Source organism: Dendropsophus ebraccatus, chromosome 15, assembly GCF_027789765.1.
Source record: "Dendropsophus ebraccatus isolate aDenEbr1 chromosome 15, aDenEbr1.pat, whole genome shotgun sequence".
NCBI classification, from domain to species: Eukaryota; Metazoa; Chordata; class Amphibia; order Anura; family Hylidae; genus Dendropsophus; species Dendropsophus ebraccatus.
The window spans coordinates 73,033,496-73,053,520 of NC_091468.1; the positions used below are offsets into that span (position 1 = coordinate 73,033,496).

The 20,025-nt window shown below is 46.0% G+C and overlaps 1 protein-coding gene across 5 annotated transcripts in view; it reads left to right on the top strand.

Moving 5' to 3' along the window:
• The window catches only part of TTC27 (tetratricopeptide repeat domain 27), a 238,890-nt gene that overhangs the window by 63,642 nt on the left and 155,223 nt on the right, over positions 1-20,025 (top strand). For all 5 annotated transcript variants that reach the window (XM_069954653.1, XM_069954649.1, XM_069954652.1 and 2 more), the window contains exons 7-8: positions 982-1,146; positions 19,276-19,409. In XM_069954653.1, coding sequence (XP_069810754.1) covers positions 982-1,146; positions 19,276-19,409 — 299 coding nt within the window. The remainder of the gene's footprint in view (positions 1-981; positions 1,147-19,275; positions 19,410-20,025) is intronic.

Genomic DNA, 20,025 nt, shown 5'->3' on the forward strand with positions numbered 1-20,025 from the left:
CAGTTCATCTAACATATTCTTGGAGTTTTTTTTAAAGGAGAGGTCCAGGGTCGGCCTTTTTTTTTTTTTTTCAAAAGAGCCGGGGAGGAGGTGGCTGAATGTAACGACATGCACCTACCTCCCCGGCTCCAGCACTGGGGTCCGCTGTCCTCTGCTATGGTTCCCCATCCCCCGGCCGCTTCCTGGTCTGAGCGGGGACCTGGGTTTCGAAGTATCAGGCCCGCTCAGCCAGTCAGCGGCCCTAGCGTGATCCCACCTCAGACCAGGAAGCTGCTGGGGGATCGGAAACCAGAGCGGAGGACAGCGGACCCCAGAGCTGGAGCCGGAGAGGTAGGTGCATGTTATGTTCAGCCACCTCCTCCCCGAATCTTTTGAAAAAAAAAAAAAAAGGGCCGACCCCAGACTTCCCCTTTAATCTCTTTTGGTGCCTTCTGTCCCTTTCCTATTGATAGGGCAGATTTGGTGCAGGTTCTTATGATGGACAGAACTTCATAGAATCACATCTGCCTAGAAGGGAGCACTCCATTATTCTGGGAAGGAAAGCATCAGACACATACCGTGCTATCGGTCTATGCTCCATGTACACACCTCACACTATATTCACCAAGGTTTCATTATCTTCTATAGTAATGGATATATAATGTATAAAACCTTAGGTTCTTAACTTTTTTTTTTTTAATTCAGAATTAGTAAAAGTTACATTTTAACTTCCATATTGTGTTACATTGGATCTCATAGCAGTGGAATCTGCAATTTTATTCAGGTATTGATATTCAATCGGCCAACTGCAACATAAAAAGTTTTTGGTAGGCTCCAAATAACTCCAGTAGGTTTGCCCTAGGTTTATCTCTGGCTTCAGTGTGTATATGTATGTGTATATATATAATATACACACACACAGTATATGTGTGTGTGTGTATATAATTTCAAGTCTCATTTCTATCCAGTATTCATTACGCTATTCTATGTTTGTTCTTTTAGTCCCAAAAATTGAGCAGCTGTTTTTGGAGCAAGGAGCTGAGGAGCTGGTTGTGCAGCTGCATCTGGAGTGCGGATATCTATGTCTCCATTTCTATGAATACAAGAAGGCAAAGGAGCATCTGCAGCGAGCCCGGAGCGTGGCCAAGCTGCAGGTTACTTTAACTGGTAAGTGTCCAGTGTTGTATATTCCAATAAATAATTACATATAAATCCAGAGATACTTCCATCACTTTCACCCCATGGAAATATTCCTACATTGTAAAAACTTTGGGTAAAATAATGCATTGAAACTGGAAGTAATGTGAACTGACGTCAACCCAGTTAAGAGTTTCTTGTTGGGCTTAGCAGACACCAGCCAGGAACCAGGAATTGATATGTATGTCACATCATTGAAAACAGGTAAACGCAGGGTATAATATACATAATCTTGTCATTGTTCTATAATACTCTATACTCTATAAGAAAAAAGTAACATACCAGAGGGCTCCTTTAAGGCTCGGTTCACGTTGCATTCTGAAAGGCTAGTAAACAAATCAAAAGCTGCGCTTTTTGAGTTCTTAAAGAGACATCATAGAGACATCAGAGAGATATGTCATAGAGACATCATAGAGAGATCAGAGACATGCCATAAATACAACATAGAGACATTATAGAGACACATTAGATACATCATAGAGACATGTCAGAGACACGACAGAGATATGACATAGAGTTGGGAGAGGAACATGCTTAGCTTGGTCTTTTGTATACTCAATCTTCCAATCGGTACAGTTGTGAACACTCAGACGCGGACTGATCAAAACCTTTGATATGTCTCTATGACGTCTCTGACATGTCGAAAGTTTTTACAAATGACAGTGACACTTTAAAAGTGAAAGCACACAGCTTTCCCATCTCGGCCAATCCCAATCCAGGGTTAGAAAAACATAGAATGTTATTGCAAATCCAGCACCACCTGTTCCATCAGGTTGTGTGTGGTATTACAGTTCTGCTCCATTACTTCAGTGGAACTGAGCAGTAAAATCACAAGAAAGTAGCCTTGGCTAACCCCTTCACATTTGTAAGGCATATCAAGTGAATTATTTTTGTGAATACACTAACATTTTATGTTAACATGGTGATGTCACTTCCTGGCTCACATGGTGATGTCACTTCCTGGCTCACATGGTGATGTCACTTCCTGGCTCACATGGTGATGTCACTTCCTGGATAACATGGTGATGTCACTTCCTGGATAACACGGTGATGTCACGACTCCCAGAGCTTTGCAGGCTGTGGCTGCTGTAGAGGATGATGGCAGGGGGATGCTCAGTGTCAGCTCCTGGTCTCCCTGACACAGCTTTCCCCCAATCCCACCCCCCTGGGGTCCTGGGGCTCCAGGTGTGAAGCAGGGGGTGGGCATACTAGGGGAGAGCAGGGAAGGGGGCCTGGTGAGGTGCGGACTTCTCTCTCTGTGGGACCAATCTCTCCCACATTATTTTTCAACAATCTCTATTGGAATCTATGACCACATTCTGTGGGAATCCGCATCGTTTTGCCAAAGCAGATTTAAAATCTTTTTAATAACAAAAAAAATGACAGGTCTCCACAATGTATTTTTGATAGCAAAATCAGTTGTGTAAAGATAGCCTGATATGGTGGGCAGCATGACGGCACCTATTACACATGTGCTTATTTTCCTATCGGATAGTGATGGCCTCGATTATCTTTTGGACGCGTTCTCATAGGAATTTCACAGTTAAAACGTTCCTGTGTGTCCAAACAAAACAAGAGCTGCGGCCAAGACGCGGTGGTAGATCCTGTAAGGTTCAGAATTAATTCAACATGGCAAATTACACCGGAATGTTCTGGCACTTGAGAATATTACGAGTAGGAATGTATAGAAATTCCAGCATCCCATCACTAGGAATCTATAGAGGAGCGATGCTTTATCCCTTCTTGGAACAATCTGCAATTTCTTTTTACTTTTACTCTTATTCCAAAATGATAAAAAAGGTCGGAAACTATGAACTTTTTTCTTTTGATTATCAACATTTTCTGCAACCTGTTAATTTTTTTATTGACTTCAGTGCAACAATTACGGAATCCCCATCTTCATCCAGCATGTTTCCCTCCACGCACATTCACAAACCACAGACATGGAAGGGAACAATGTTTTATTTAATAGCTGAACATTCCGGCTTTGTGTTTTGTTTCTTAGACAAATGACTATAAATTATTTTAATTAACGGCTTGATTTTTCCACGTTATAAAGGAAAAAAAATTCAGAATGACCTTGTAATTTACATTTATAAAACACATGCTGGAAAATGCGTTTAGACCTGTGTGTTATAAAGGGACCCAATTGTTGTAATTTTCTAAATCAGCAGAGGATATGAAATAAAGAGAGTTTGCTATTTACATTATTATTATTATTATTATTATTATTATTATATTATTATTATTATTTCTAATTATCATACTTTACAACTAAGCTATACTTACTGTATCCAGGTCCAGTCTCCTGAAGGCAGCTATATAACAGCTATACTTACTGTATCCAGGTCCAGTCTCCTGAAGGCAGCTATATAACAGCTATACTTACTGTATCCAGGTCCAGTCTCCTGAAGGCTGCTATATACCAGCTATACTTACTGTATCCAGGTCCAGTCTCCTGAAGGCAGCTATATATCAGCTATACTTACTGTATCCAGGTCCAGTCTCCTGAAGGCAGCTATATAACAGCTATACTTACTGTATCCAGGTCCAGTCTCCTGAAGGCTGCTATATACCAGCTATACTTAGTGTATCCAGGTCCAGTCTCCTGAAGGCAGCTATATAGCAGCTATACTTACTGTATCCAGGTCCAGTCTCCTGAAGGCTGCTATATAACAGCTATACATACTGTATCCAGGTCCAGTCTCCTGAAGGCAGCTATATAACAGCTATACTTACTGTATCCAGGTCCAGTCTCCTGAAGGCAGCTATATAACAGCTATACTTACTGTATCCAGGTCCAGTCTCCTGAAGGCTGCTATATAACAGCTATACTTACTGTATCCAGGTCCAGTCTCCTGAAGGCTGCTATATAACAGCTATACTTACTATATCCAGGTCCAGTCTCCTGAAGGCTGCTATATAACAGCTATACTTACTGTATCTAGGTCCAGTCTCCTGCTATATAACAGCTATACTTACTGTATCCAGGTCCAGTCTCCTGATGGCAGCTATATAACAGCTATACTTACTGTATCCAGGTCCAGTCTCCTGAAGGCAGCTATATACCAGCTATACTTACTGTATCCAGGTCCAGTCTCCCGAAGGCAGCTATATAACAGCTATACTTACTGTATCCAGGTCCAGTCTCCTGAAGGCAGCTATATAACAGCTATACTTACTGTATCCAGGTCCAGTCTCCCGAAGGCAGCTATATAACAGCTATACTTACTGTATCCAGGTCCAGTCTCCTGAAGGCAGTTATATAACAGCTATACTTACTGTATCCAGGTCCAGTCTCCTGGAGGTAGCTATATAACAGCTACTTACTGTATCCACATTCAGTCTCCTAAAGGCAGCTATATAACAGCTGTACTTACTGTATCCACGTTCAGTCTCCTAAAGGCAGCTATATAACAGCTATACTTACTGTATCCAGGTCCAGTCTTCTGAAGGCTGCTATATAACAGCTATACTTACTGTATCCAGGTCCAGTCTCCTGAAGGCAGCTATATAACAGCTATACTTACTGTATCCAGGTCCAGTCTCCTGAAGGCAGCTATATAACAGCTATACTTACTGTATCCAGGTCCAGTCTCCTGAAGGCTGCTATATAACAGCTATACTTACTGTATCCAGGTCCAGTCTCCTGAAGGCTGCTATATAACAGCTATACTTGCTGTATCCAGGTCCAGTCTCCTGAAGGCTGCTATATAACAGCTATACTTACTGTATCCAGGTCCAGTCTCCTAAAGGCAGCTATATAACAGCTATACTTACTGTATCCAGGTCCAGTCACCTGACTGCTATATACCAGCTATACTTACTGTATCCACGTCCAGTCTCCTGAAGGCAGACCACAAAGAAAGTATATGGGAAAAAGGATCCAGACTGCTCTGCAGGGTGTGAAGTATTATGCAGTATAGAGGACATAGTGTGCAGTATATTCTGCAGGGTGTGATGTATTATGCAGTATAGAGGACATAGTGTGCAGTATATTCTGTGTGCAGGGTGTGATGTATTATGCAGTATAGAGGACATAGTGTGCAGTATATTCTGTGTGCAGGGTGTGATGTATTATGCAGTATAGAGGACATAGTGTGCAGTATATTCTGTGTGCAGGGTGTGATGTATTATGCAGTATAGAGGACATAGTGTGCAGTATATTCTGCTTTGTAAGTAAATGTTCGGTGTTTGTGTCTTTCTTGAGCTGTCCAGGTGTGGTTGTCGTTCGTCAGTAATATCTGTAGAATGCGGCCACTAGGGGGCACCCTCTGGCTTCTGTCTCCCGTCTGTGTGGTTCAGGGACATACAGGAGTTCAGCATTTCCTTAGTTGCTTCTCACGTTTTTTAGGGCAGCGGCTGCACGGCCATCGCTGCTTCTCACCCACTTACACAGGGTTTTACTCCCTTTTTCCTGCAGGTCACAAATCAAGGACAGTAGCGGAGCGCTCCACATGATTATTGTGTCTGCGCTTCATATAATCTTTGGTCCTTTGTAGCAGAATAGATCAGGCTCTTGACTCCTTCATTGAGGAGACCCCCTCATGCAGACCAGCTTTCGTCTAGGAGATTTTATTGTCCGCCATACATTATGCATACTGGTGCATTTTATTTTGGTGGTTTTCAAATTGGTTTCACTGTATAATTATTGTGGACAAGTAAAGGGGTACTCTGGCCGGGACCCCTATTTTCATATTTGCTGGGCAGGGGCTGGGTGAAAACTTGATGTTCATTTCCAGGAGAAAATACATAGTGCTTAAAAAGATCACCCCTTTAATAGTAACTTCTCTTTAAGAGAAACTTTAACCCTTTATACCCTTCCTTTAAGAGCAACTTTGGAGCTGTTTCTTTAAGAGTGACCTTAGTATCAGCCCTTGACTTTGGTGCCAACCCTTTAAGACCAATTTTGGTGCCGTCCCTTTTAAGAGCTATTTTAGTACCATCTCTTTAAGTGCAACTTTGGTTCTACCCCTTTTAAGAGCGACTTTTGGGCCATCCCTTTAAGAGTGACTCTGGTCTCTGCTCTTTAAGAGTGACTTTGATACTGACCTCTTAACAGTGATCTCCACAGTGGCCTTATAAAGATAAAGAAAATTACTGGAATTGTTGAAACCTGTAGGTATGTCAGTGAGGCAGAATCCAAGGCCCTGCCATCTTCTATTGGCCAATATGGGGACATGTGGCTGTTTGGATGTTATCAGACATTGACGGAAGGACCTGCGTGTTTCTGTTGGCTGCTGCATTTCAGCTATTTGCATATGTGCTGAGATTGGCTGGTTACTGCTGTGCTGTGTGCTGTTCAAATTCCTGATCATTCTGCCATTCATTTCTATGGGGAGTTTTTGTTCTTTGAACATAAATTTCTTAAAGACAAATTCGATCGAAACCCAAAATACTTAGCACACCTGTCACTGCCAAGGCCTTCAAAACACAGTTTGAACAGAGTCTGTATGCAAAGCATTTCGGTCTGTATTAATTGCAGAAAATTAGAAGAAAGAAAGAACTAAATTTGCATTTTCAGGGAAATGCTTGAAAAAAGCGCCTCTTTATCAGTGACTTCCCTTCACGAGAAACTTTAGGCCTTTATTCCCTCCCTTAAAGAGCGACTTTGGTACAGTCCCTTTAAGAGCTAATTTGACTCAGCTCTGCCATATTACTTACTCCTCTGCTACATCACTGACTGTCCTCTGCTACATCACTGACTGTCCTCTGCTACATCACTGACTGTCCTCTGCTACATCACTGACTGATCTCTGCTACATCACTGACTGTCCTCTGCTACATCACTGACTGTCCTCTGCTACATCACTGACTGATCTCTGCTACATCAGTGACTGTCCTCTGCTACATCACTGACTGTCCTCTGCTACATCACTGACTGTCCTCTGCTACATCACTGACGGATCTCTGCTACATCACTGACTGTCCTCTGCTACATCACTGACTGTCCTCTGCTACGTCACTGACTGACCTCTGCTACGTCACTGACTGACCTCTGCTACGTCACTGACTGACCTCTGCTACGTCACTGACTGACCTCTGCTACGTCACTGACTGACCTCTGCTACGTCACTGACGTACCTCTGCTACACCACTGACGTACCTCTGCTACACCACTAAGGTGAGAAAAAAATCTTTAAGGACCTTACATCATCTATTTGCCAATAGTGGACATGTGACTGTGTGGATGTTGTCAGGCATTGACTGACAACACCTGAGAGTTTTTATTGGCTGCTATATTTCAGCTATTTGCATATGTGCTGTGATTGGCTGTTAGCGTTTACAGTGTGACCATTATTTCCTATGGGTTATCATTTCCTATGGAAAATTAAGGGTCTTTTAAACATAAATTTCTTAAAAACAACAAATCAGATCGAAACTATTAATACTTAGCACACCTGTCACCACTGAGGACTTTAAAATGCGTTTTTTGCGCAAAGTGGTTCAGGCTGTATTGCAGAAGAATAGCTGAAAGAAGATATGGGTTACAATATAGGGATTTTTCAAGCTCTATAATTACCTTTACTTGATTCCCTGGCTGCTGGCTGCACCCCACTGCTCTGGTCCCTGGTCTTCACATGCTTCCTGGCCTAAGACGGGACTTGAGATAAGTAGTGGGTAGTCCCCCACAGCAGCTTAAATGGTGTCCCGCCTCTGCCGCTGAATGGCTGAACCAACCTAAAAAGTCACATCTCAGGTCCTGTCTTAGACCAGAAAGGGGCTGGTGACCAGGGAGCAGAGGAGCTACAGCCAAAGAGGTGAGTAAATGTAATTGTTTTCACCCACCCCTCCCTGACAATTCTGAAAAAAGGGGGCCTCGCTGGAGTACCTCTTTAAAGTGACTCTGTTTCCACAATCTGCCCAAGTTCTGTCCTGGGGTCCGTTCGGCAGGTGATGCAGTTATTGTCCTAAAAATCAACTTTTAAACATGCAGCCCTGTGTCATACTGGCGTGGCCCAGATTGTGTATGCATTAGGTTGGCACACCCTCTCCATCCCTCCTCCCCGCCCTCTTTATCATTAGGAATGCCCCAGATTGTCTGCTATTCATCACCTGTGTGAACACGGCACATGGGCTGGATCGTTAAGGCACCTGTGCAGTGTTCATTGCAGAGTAATGGTACTTTTACACGGCGCGATACATCGTACGGAAAAATCGTTATGCAATCGTTATGCGATCGTTTAAGCCTATCTCACACATAGGTGAAATCGTTGAAAGAATGTTTACATGGAACGATCTGCGAATTTTTTGCGAACGATCAACGATAATTTGAGAACATGTTGAAAGATCAAATGAACGATTTCTCGCTCGTCGTTTGATCGTTTGCTGCGTTTACACGTACGATTATTGTTCGAATTCGATCGTTATCGTGCAAATTCGAACGATAATCGTTCCGTGTAAAAGGACAATAATAGGAAAAATCCTGCCAGTGTCATTCCTAATGATGAGGAGGGTGGGGAGGAGGGACGGAGGGGTGGTGCAAGGTTAGGGCACAGATACTCTAGGCCACGCCAATTTGACACAGGGCTGAAAATTTAAAAGTTGTTTTCCAGGACAATAACTGCATCACCTGCCGAACTGACCCAGGGACAGATCTTGGATTAAAAGCAGCTATCTGAGGGTACAAGTGGGTTGGGGGGGGGGGGTCAGATTGTGGGTACAGAGTCACTTTAAGTATGTATTAAAAAAGTAATGTTTTTAATTTCATCTCCCTTTTACTCTAATGGAGGGGTGAGCGTTGTATGTGTGACCTCCTCTCCTCTGCGCTGCTTAGTGTGACCAGTCACCAGTAGCCTATCCCAGCCGCAGCTTGTTATATTCCACAGCAGTACCAGCTAGATGCCAACATCCTGTGCTCCCAAAGTAATTGCCGTGCCCAGAATTAATCACCTTTGCTGTTTGAGCGTTTCCTTACTCTTTCCTTCTTGCCGAGTGTAGTGCTTATTCTGGCAGAAGTCCGCTCCGTCTTACCCTGTCACCATTACTGAAACCTCAGGATATCCCCCCGGGGAGAAGAGAAGACGGGGTCTTTCCAGTACAGTATAATTATGTCACAGTAATTTAACTTCAGAATATGTTGGAGAAGGTCAGAGCCGTCTGCATCCCGGGACAACAATCCGACACTTTTTAAAAGAAAGATTTTCTGCCAAAGTTCCAGCATCCGCTTGCCAAAGCCGCTAGCAGCAAACGCTGTCATTATGCCTCAGAAGTTTGTATCGGTTGGGGTCAGTTTGCGGAGACACCCGCCAATCACTGGAGCGAAGGGGCAGAGGCGCTCAGCAGTGCCCGCTCTACCCCTTATCACAGTTATAATCCACTAATACGAGCAGTTCATGGAATTATAATAGGAGCCGATGGAACTCTGGCAGTTCTGAATATTAAAGCTTCATAGGCTCCCCTTATATCAGGGACCGCTCATATTACCTGTTTAAAGCAAAGAAGAGGAGGCAGAGTGCACGCTGGTCCTTCTAATGATCAGGGAATCAATCCCAGGAAAAAAGTGTCATTGGTTTCTATCCAGGGGGGTTACCCCTAGGCCACAACTCCTATACAGTTAGGCTTCAAGATTCAACTATATGTGTTAGCAGATCAGTCCTCTGTTGCCAGTTTGTCTGACATAAACCCTCATTAACACTGGCTGACAGCATGAGGGGGCAGGAGGCCGGGCAGCAGAGACACTGGCTGACAGCATGAGGGGGCAGGAGGCCGGGCAGCAGAGACACTGGCTGACAGCATGAGGGGGCAGGAGGCCGGGCAGCAGAGACACTGGCTGACAGCATGAGGGGGCAGGAGGCCGGGCAGCAGAGACACTGGCTGACAGCATGAGGGGGCAGAAGACCGGGCAGCAGAGACACTGGCTGACAGCATGAGGGGGCAGGAGGCCGGGCAGCAGAGACACTGACTGACAGCATGAGGGGGCAGGAGGCCGGGCAGCAGAGACACTGGCTGACAGCATGAGGGGGCAGGAGGCCGGGCAGCAGAGACACTGGCTGACAGCAGGAGGCCGGGCAGCAGAGACACTGGCTGACAGCATGAGGGGGCAGGAGGCCGGGCAGCAGAGACACTGGCTGACAGCATGAGGGGGCAGGAGGCCAGGCAGCAGAGACACTGGCTGACAGCATGAGGGGGCAGGAGGCCGGGCAGCAGAGACACTGGCTGACAGCATGAGGGGGCAGGAGGCCGGGCAGCAGAGACACTGGCTGACAGCATGAGGCACAAACAGCTTCTCTTTGACTCTTCATTATAGTAGGATTGTGCATAATCCGCTGCACGGACAAATTACTAAACGGTACCATGCTGACGTCCACATCAAACCCCCCCACACACACACAAATACCCCTATATCTGCATGTAAACACCCACTCTGTAGAGATTGATAGGGCAAACTTTCCTTGTTTTTGGGGGAATAGTCATTGAACTTTATTTTTGAATTTGCTAAACACTCCTACAGCTTATTTGTCATAGGATTATATCCATCCATGCTGACAGTTTCCCGGTGCCCGTCACACAAACATTTTATACATACCTTTAGCGCTGCTGTGTAATCCACCATCTTTGGAAAACATTCTCTATTTAAGGCTGACAGAGAGGCGGGTATGTGACACCGTCAGCTTCCACCCCACTCTCTGGCCACTACTGTATGTTCAGGCTGTCACCCCGCCTCCTCCAGATTGATTGACAGCTGGATTATCTCCGGCTGCGCAGGATTTCAAAGTGAGACGGCTGACATTACCTCTGAAGGAGGCGGGGCGGCAGCCTGAAGATACAGCAGTGGCGGGAGCTGACAGTATCACAGACCCGCCTCTCTGACACTGTCAGCCCAAAATAAACAATGTTTTTTCCCCAAAGATGCCAAATTACACAGCATTTGTAATGGTAAGTTTTTCTATGCTCCTGGGATGAGCATCTGAAAAATGACAGCATGGATATATGCAGATAAGAGTTATATCTCCTGGTACAGTCTATTCTCTAGTATAGCCCTAGTATACACCACCTTTCTCTAGTTATCAACAAGCTGCTGACAGGTCTGCTTAAAAGTGTCACTGTAGTTATGACTTTCAAAATCTAAATGAACTGTATATTTGAAAGAAAGCATTAATTTTATTTTTCAGTTATAATACTGTAAAACAAAGCTATTCTTACTGTATCCCGTTCCAGTCTCCTGCTATATAACAGCTATACTTACTGTATCCAGGTCCTGTCTCCTGAAGGCTGCTATATAACAGCTATACTTACTGTATCCAGGTCCAGTCTCCTGAAGGCTGCTATATAACAGCTATACTTACTGTATCCAGGTCCAGTCTCCTGAAGGCAGCTATATAACAGCTATACTTACTGTATCCAGATCCAGTCTCCTGAAGGCTGCTATATAACAGCTATACTTACTGTATCCAGGTCCAGTCTCCTGAAGGCAGCTATATAACAGCTATACTTACTGTATCCAGGTCCAGTCTCCTGAAGGCTGCTATATAACAGCTATACTTACTGTATCCAGGTCCAGTCTCCTGAAGGCAGCTATATAACAGCTATACTTACTGTATCCAGGTCCAGTCTCCTGAAGGCAGCTATATAACAGCTATACTTACTGTATCCTGATCCAGTCTCCTGCTATATAACAGCTATACTTACTGTATCCAGGTCCAGTCTCCTGAAGGCAGCTATATAACAGCTATACTTACTGTATCCAGGTCCAGTCTCCTGAAGGCAGCTATATAACAGCTATACTTACTGTATCCTGATCCAGTCTCCTGCTATATAACAGCTATACTTACTGTATCCAGGTCCAGTCTCCTGCTATATAACAGCTATACTTACTGTATCCAGGTCCTGTCTCCTGAAGGCTGCTATATAACAGCTATACTTACTGTATCCAGGTCCAGTCTCCTGAAGGCTGCTATATAACAGCTATACTTACTGTATCCAGGTCCAGTCTCCTGAAGGCTGCTATATAACAGCTATTCTTACTGTATCCAGGCCCAGTCTCCTGAAGGCTGCTATATAACAGCTATACTTACTGTATCCAGGTCCAGTCTCCTGCTATATACCAGCTATACTTACTGTATCCAGGTCCAGTCTCCTGAAGGCTGCTATATACCAGCTATACTTACTGTATCCAGGTCCAGTCTCCTGCTATATACCAGCTATACTTACTGTATCCAGGTCCAGTCTCCTGAAGGCAGCTATATAACAGCTATACTTAATTTATCCAGGCCCAGTCTCCTGAAGGCAGCTATATAACAGCTATACTTACTGTATCCAGGTCCAGTCTCCTGAAGGCTGCTATATAACAGCTATACTTACTGTATCCAGGTCCAGTCTCCTGAAGGCTGCTATATAACAGATATACTTACTGTATCCAGGTCCAATCTCCTGAAGGCAGCTATATAACAAAGCTATACTTACTGTATCCAGATCCAGTCTCCTGAAGGCAGCTATATAACACCTATACTTACTGTATCCAGGTCCAGTCTCCTGCAGGCTGCTATATAACAGCTATACTTACTGTATCCAGGTCCAGTCTCCTGAAGGCAGCTATATACCAGCTATATTTACTGTATCCAGGTCCAGTCTCCTGAAGGCTGCTATATACCAGCTATACTTACTGTATCCAGGTCCAGTCTCCTGCTATATACCAGCTATACTTACTGTATCCAGGTCCAGTCTCCTGAAGGCTGCTATATACCAGCTATACTTACTGTATCCAGGTCCAGTCTCCTGCTATATACCAGCTATACTTACTGTATCCAGGTCCAGTCTCCTGAAGGCAGCTATATAACAGCTATACTTAATTTATCCAGGTCCAGTCTCCTGAAGGCAGCTATATACCAGCTATACTTACTGTATCCAGGTCCAGTCTCCTGAAGGCTGCTATATACCAGCTATACTTACTGTATCCAGGTCCAGTCTCCTGCTATATACAGTGGGGAAAAAAAGTATTTAGTCAGTCACCAAAAGTCCAAGTTCCACCACTTACAAAGATGAGAGGCGTCTGTAATTGACACCATATTAGACCTCAACTATGAGAGACAAAATGAGAAAACAAATCCAGAAAATCACATTGTCTGATTTTGTAAGAATTTATTTGAAAATTATGGTGGAAAATAAGTATTTGGTCAGTAACAAAATGTCATCTCAATCCTTTGTTCTATCTCCTTTGTTGGCAGTGACAGAGGTCAGACGTTTTCTGTAAGTTCTCACAAGGTTGGCACACACTGTTGTTGTTCTGTTGGCCCATTCCTCCATGCAGATCTCCCCTAGAGCAGTGATGTTTTGGGGCTGTCGCTTGGCAACACGGACTTTCATCTCCCTCCAAAGGTTTTCTATAGGGTTGAGATGTGGAGACTGGCTCGGCCACTCCAGGACCTTGAAATGCTTCTTACCAAGCCGCTCCATGGTTGCCCTGGCGGTGTGCTTTGAATCATTGTCATGTTGAAAGACCCAGCAGCCATGTTTCATCTTCAATGCCCTTGCTGATGGAAGGAGGTTTGCACTCAAAATCTCACGATACATGGCCCCATTCATTCTTTCATGTACCCGGATCAGTCGTCCTGGCCCCTTTGCAGAGAAACAGCCCCAAAGCCTGATGTTTCCACCCCCCCATGCTTTACCGTAGCTATGGTGTTTGATGGATGCAACAGTATTCTTTTTCCTCCAAACACGACTAGTTGTGTTTCTACCAATCAGTTCCACTTTGGATTCATCAGACCATAGGACATTCTCCCAATACTCTTCTGGATCATCCAAATGCTTTCTAGCAAACTCCCACAGTTGATTTCTTCACTCCCAGCTGGTCGCCTATTGTAGATTCATTCTTCCCAGCCTGGTGCAGGGCTACAATTTTGTTTCTGGTGTCCTTTGACAGCTCTTTGGTCTTCACCATAGTGGAGTTTGGAGTCTGACTGTTTGAGGGTGTGCACAGGTGTCTTTTTATACTGATAACAAGTTTAAACAGGTGCCATTACTACAGGTAATGAGTGGAGGAAAGAGGAGACTCTTAAAGAAGAAGTTACAGGTCTGTGAGAGCCAGAAATCTTGATTGTTTGTAGGTGACCAAATACTTATTTTCCACCATAATTTGCAAATAAATTCTTACAAAATCAATGTGATTTTCAGGATTTGTTTTCTCATTTTGTTTCTCATAGTTGAGGTCTACCTATGATGTAAATTACAGACGCCTCTCATCTTTTTAAGTGGGAGAACTTGCACTATTGGTGACTGACTAAATACTTTTTTTTCCCCACTGTAACAGCTATACTTACTGTATCCAGGCCCAGTCTCCTGAAGGCAGTTATATAACAGCTATACTTACTGTATCCAGGTCCAGTCTCTTGAAGGCTGCTATATAACAGCTATACTTACTGTATCCAGGTCCAGTTTCCTGAAGGCTGCTATATAACAGCTATACTTACTGTATCCAGGTCCCGTCTCCTGAAGGAAGCTATATAACAGCTATACTTACTGTATCCAGGTCCAGTCTCCTGAAGGCAGCTATATACCAGCTATACTTACTGTATCCAGGTCCAGTCTCCTGAAGGCAGCTATATAACAGCTATACTTACTGTATCCAGGTCCAGTCTCCTGAAGGCTGCTATATAACAGCTATACTTACTGTATCCAGGTCCAGTCCCCTGAAGGCAGCTATATAACAGCTGTACTTACTGTATCCAGGTCCAGTCTCCTGAAGGCTGCTATATAACAGCCGTACTTACTGTATCCAGGTCCAATCTCCTGAAGGCTGCTATATAACAGCTATACTTACTGTATCCAGGTCCAGTCTCCTGAAGGCTGCTATATAACAGCTGTACTAACTGTATCCAGGTCCAGTCTCCTGAAGGCTGCTATATAACAGCTATACTTACTGTGTCCAGGTCCAGTCTCCTGAAGGCAGCTATATAACAGCTATACTTACTGTATCCAGGTCCAGTCTCCTGAAGGCTGCTATATAACAGCTATACTTACTGTATCCAGGTCCAGTCTCCTGAAGGCTGCTATATAACAGCTGTACTAACTGTATACAGGTCCAGTCTCCTGAAGGCTGCTATATAACAGCTATACTTACTGTGTCCAGGTCCAGTCTCCTGAAGGCAGCTATACTTACTGTATCCAGGTCCAGTCTCCTGAAAGCTGCTATATAACAGCTATACTTACTGTATCCAGGTCCAGTCTCCTGAAGCTTTTTAGTTGTGTACTGGTCCCGGCATGTGTCCATCAATCACATGACTGCCTTCTCTCTGAGTGCAGATGACCTGGGAAACATGGGGGGAGTGTCTCAACACAGGAAGTGCCGTGTTTTCCATGATAACAAAAAAAGAAAAGAATGAAAATTGCAAACTTGCTTTATATCACATCTACTGCTGATTTAGATTTTGAAAGTTATAATGACAGGGACACTTTAAGTCAAATCAAGTTTTAAAAAGTAGTCAGATGTATGATGAAACACTGGTGGACAATGACTGGAGGGCGTTCTCAGGTGTTTCAGGCTTATATAAGGGCAGCAGCAATTTTTGTATTTTTATTTATTATTTTCTTAATTTTTGAAACTTCCGTGTGAGCGGGATCTGGATGTTTTTGCTGTGTTCTTCTCTGCCATAGATGCATATAAGTACAGATGCTTCTTATGGGAAATACACTTTAGGCGGTAGGAAAAGCTGAAGAATCCTTTATTCTCTGTGTGGAATACAGAATGAGCTTCGGAGTAGCCGGGCCTGTGTTGTCTTCTGGTTTTGTGTTAGTTGTTATGCACGGTTATGCATATAAATTCTTCTTTGTTCATTAAGTTATATTTTAGTTATTCTTCCCAGTCGGCCCATTCACGTCCAGTATAACAAGCCTCTTACGTCCCAGCTGGCTTATATTTCCACGGTATAAAATTTTGACACTTGAAGTAAAAATGTAAATCTTCAGCCAGAAAGAAAGAAAAACTAGAGTTTTGCTGGAAAATCGGCGTCTCCTGTGCGTAATCTGCAGATCTTCCTCTCGGGATTCTTTATACATCGGCTGCTTTACCCCGGGCTAGAACTGCAGGGAGGGAGCCCTGTCGTCTTCTGTTTGTCATGTACATGTATCTTATTGGAGTCTCTTATTTGGGAGTTTGGACGGTGGAGCGATTAGTGGCCCCTTTAAGGCTGTGTTCACACCGTTGAGATGACAAGTGTTTTTTGTTTGATGTCTGTCATTTAACGCCAGATAACGTCTGTTTAGGGCTGTTATTATACAAACAATGGCCGTTATATGCTACTAAAATTACAGCCGTTCAGTTGGCCGTCATTTCAACGGTGTGAACATATCCTAAAGACCCTAAACAATTATCGCCCTTATTTTGCCGATTACCAACAGTTCAGACCGGTTTAGGGTAATAACGCACGTTGGAAGGCAGTGATCAGCCGGCATGTGCAATGGTGGTCTGTCAACATGCCGAAAGATGACGGTGAGTGGAGTGGTGCTGACGGTGAGTGGAGTGGTGCTGACGGTGAGTGGAGTGGTGCTGACTTCAAAGCTTTATGAAGCCTGACTGATCACAGAACACAGACTGACTCGATCTCCCGATGGATACGTGTGTGAACACTCAGACCCGGACCAATCAAAACTTTTGCCATGTCTCTATGATGTCTCTATGACATGACACGTTTTGGGAAACAGGAGTGACACTTTAAATGGTTGAATTTGATTGAGTTTTTGGCGATGTTAACACACAGTATAACGGTCGCTGTTATTAATTGACACGATTATTCTTTTTCATGGCTGTTATGAACAGCAGCTGTTGTCGATGCTGAGTGTGCATGGAACAGGTGACATTGCGTTGATTTCAATGCAATGCCGTCCAGGCTGAAAAGAACGGCCGTTGTTTTCATTCAAAAATTAAAAATCCCTGGTGAGCAGTGGGAACATAATAAAGAATATACTTACCTGTGGCTGTGTCACTGCTCACGAGCCCCTGCTGGCCTCCTGCTGCTCCCTGCAGCCCCCTGCTGGCCTCCTGCTGCTCCCTGCAGCCCCCTGCTGGCCTCCTGCTGCTCCCTGCAGCCCCCTGCTGGCCTCCTGCTGCTCCCTGCAGCCCCCTGCTGGCCTCCTGCTGCTCCCTGCAGCCCCCTGCTGGCCTCCTGCAGCCCCCTGCAGCCCCCTGCTGGCCTCCTGCTGCTCCCTGCAGCCCCCTGCTGGCCTGCTGCTGCTCCCTGCAGCCCCCTGCTGGCCTCCTGCTTCTCCCTGCAGCCCCCTGCTGGCCTCCTGCTGCTCCCTGCAGCCCCCTGCTGGCCCCCTGCTGGCCTCCTGCTGCTCCCTGCAGCCCCCTGCTGGCCTCCTGCTGCTCCCTGCAGCCCCCTGCTGGCCTCCTGCTGCTCCCTGCAGCCCCCTGCTGGCCTCCTGCTGCTCCCTGCAGCCCCTTGCTGGCCTCCTGCTGCTCCCTGCAGCCCCCTGCTGGCCTGCTGCTGCTCCCTGCAGCCCCCTGCTGGCCTCCTGCTTCTCCCTGCAGCCCCCTGCTGGCCTCCTGCTGCTCCCTGCAGCCCCCTGCTGGCCTCCTGCTGCTCCCTGCAGCCCCCTGCTGGCCTGCTGCTGCTCCCTGCTGGCCTCCTGCTGCTCCCTGCAGCCCCCTGCTGGCCTCCTGCTGCTCCCTGCAGCCCCCTGCTGGCCTGCTGCTGCTCCCTGCTGGCCTCCTGCTGCTCCCTGCAGCCCCCTGCTGGCCTCCTGCTGCTCCCTGCAGCCCCCTGCTGGCCTCCTGCTGCTCCCTGCAGCCTCCTGCTGCTCCCTGCAGCCCCCTGCAGCCTCCTGCTGCTCCCTGGGCGCTCAGTGACTGGGACAGGACACCGCTATAGTCACTGACTGGCTGCAAACTTTCAGTATGCAGATTGTGATGGAGGAGAACAGGAGACTGGAGGTGGTCAGGACACTGGTGGCACTGCCGCCTGCTCTTGGCCGGTGTCCTCCCTTAATCCTTAGTTATCGGGGACATATTTGCTAAAACCCGCTCTCCGTCTCCCGCTGTCCGTCTCTCGCTCTCCGTCACCCGCTCTCCGTCTCCCGCTCTCCGTCACCATCACTTGTTCTCAGTCTCCCGCTCTCCGTCACCATCACTTGTTCTCCGTCTCCCGCTCTCCGTCACCCGCTCTCCGTCTCCCGCTCTCCGTCACCATCACTTGTTCTCCGTCACCCGCTCTCCGTCTCCCGCTCTCCGTCACCATCACTTGTTCTCCGTCTCCCGCTCTCCGTCTCCCGCTCTCCGTCTCCCGCTCTCTGTCACCATCACCCGCTCTCCGTCTCCCGCTCTCCGTCTCCCGCTCTCCGTCTCCCGCTCTCCGTCTCCCGCTCTCTGTCACCATCTCCCGCTCTCCATCTCCCGCTCTCCGTCTCCCGCTCTCCGTCTCCCGCTCTCTGTCACCATCACCCGCTCTCCGTCTCCCGCTCTCCGTCTCCCGCTCTCCGTCTCCCGCTCTCTGTCACCATCTCCCGCTCTCCATCTCCCGCTCTCCGTCTCCCGCTCTCCGTCTCCCGCTCTCTGTCACCATCACCCGCTCTCCGTCTCCCGCTCTCCGTCTCCCGCTCTCTGTCACCATCACCCGCTCTACCGTCTCCCGCTCTCCGTCTCCCACTCTCCGTCACCCGCTCTCCGTCCCCCGCTCTCCGTCACCCGCTCTTCTTCATCACCCTTTCTTTTTGGCTTACATCAGCATCTTCATCCAAGAAACCCGACTGTACAGAGAAGAGGAGCAGCCGCGAGGCCGTCACAGCGTTCAGGAGAAGCTGATGGGGAAACCTCATAAATTTCTGATTATTTTTCATGTTGGACACATTTATAACAAAGCAGCGTGTGAGCCGGCGTCTGTGCGGAGTCCCCACGGAAGGGTTAGGTGAGCGCTATAGAGAGATACAATGCTGCACAGAGGAGCAGAGCCATCACTGTTACCTGCAGCGTCTGTGCGGAGTCCCCACGGAAGGGTTCGGTGTGAGCAGTATAGAGAGATACAATGTCACCTGCAGCGTCTGTGGAGGCTCCGTACACTCCAAGACTTAACCGTTACAATGGAGAAAAGACAAGAAGCGCGAGTTGCTGGCCGTTTGGCTGACAGGCCGTGATTGATGGGAATTGTCTCTCGTTTCCTGCAGGTGCTCTGGGAAAACGGACGCGGTATCAGGAAAACGATTTAGCGCAGCTTGTGTTAGATGTGAGGAGGGAAGAATCTTCCTCCTTATGCGATGAACGGACGCCCGCTCCAACCCCTGTGGAGAACCTGCCTAAGGTATGAAAACGAGGAACGGCGGTCCGTACTCGCCTCATCATTAACCCCTGCATCACCGCAGTACAACCAATGCCATTAACCCCTTCCCTGCCTTCTCTCATGGCTGCTACTGAATGTTGGGTTATTTGTTGCTGCCCAGTATGGGAGAATGTCCTATCTATCTATCTATCTCCTATCTATCTATCTATCTCCTATCTATCTATCTATCTATCTATCTATCTATCTATCTATCTATCTATCTATCTCCTATCTATCTATCTCCTATCTATCTATCTATCTATCTCCTATCTATCTATCTATCTATCTATCTATCTATCTATCTATCTATCTATCTATCTATCTATCTCCTATCTATCTCCTATCTATCTATCTCCTATCTATCTATCTATCTATCTCCTATCTATCTATCTATCTATCTCCTATCTATCTATCTATCTATCTATCTATCTATCTATCTATCTATCTATCTATCTCCTATCTATCTATCTATCTATCTATCTATCTATCTATCTCCTATCTATCTATCTATCTATCTATCTATCTATCTCCTATCTATCTATCTATCTATCTATCTCCTATCTATCTATCTATCTATCTATCTCCTATCTATCTATCT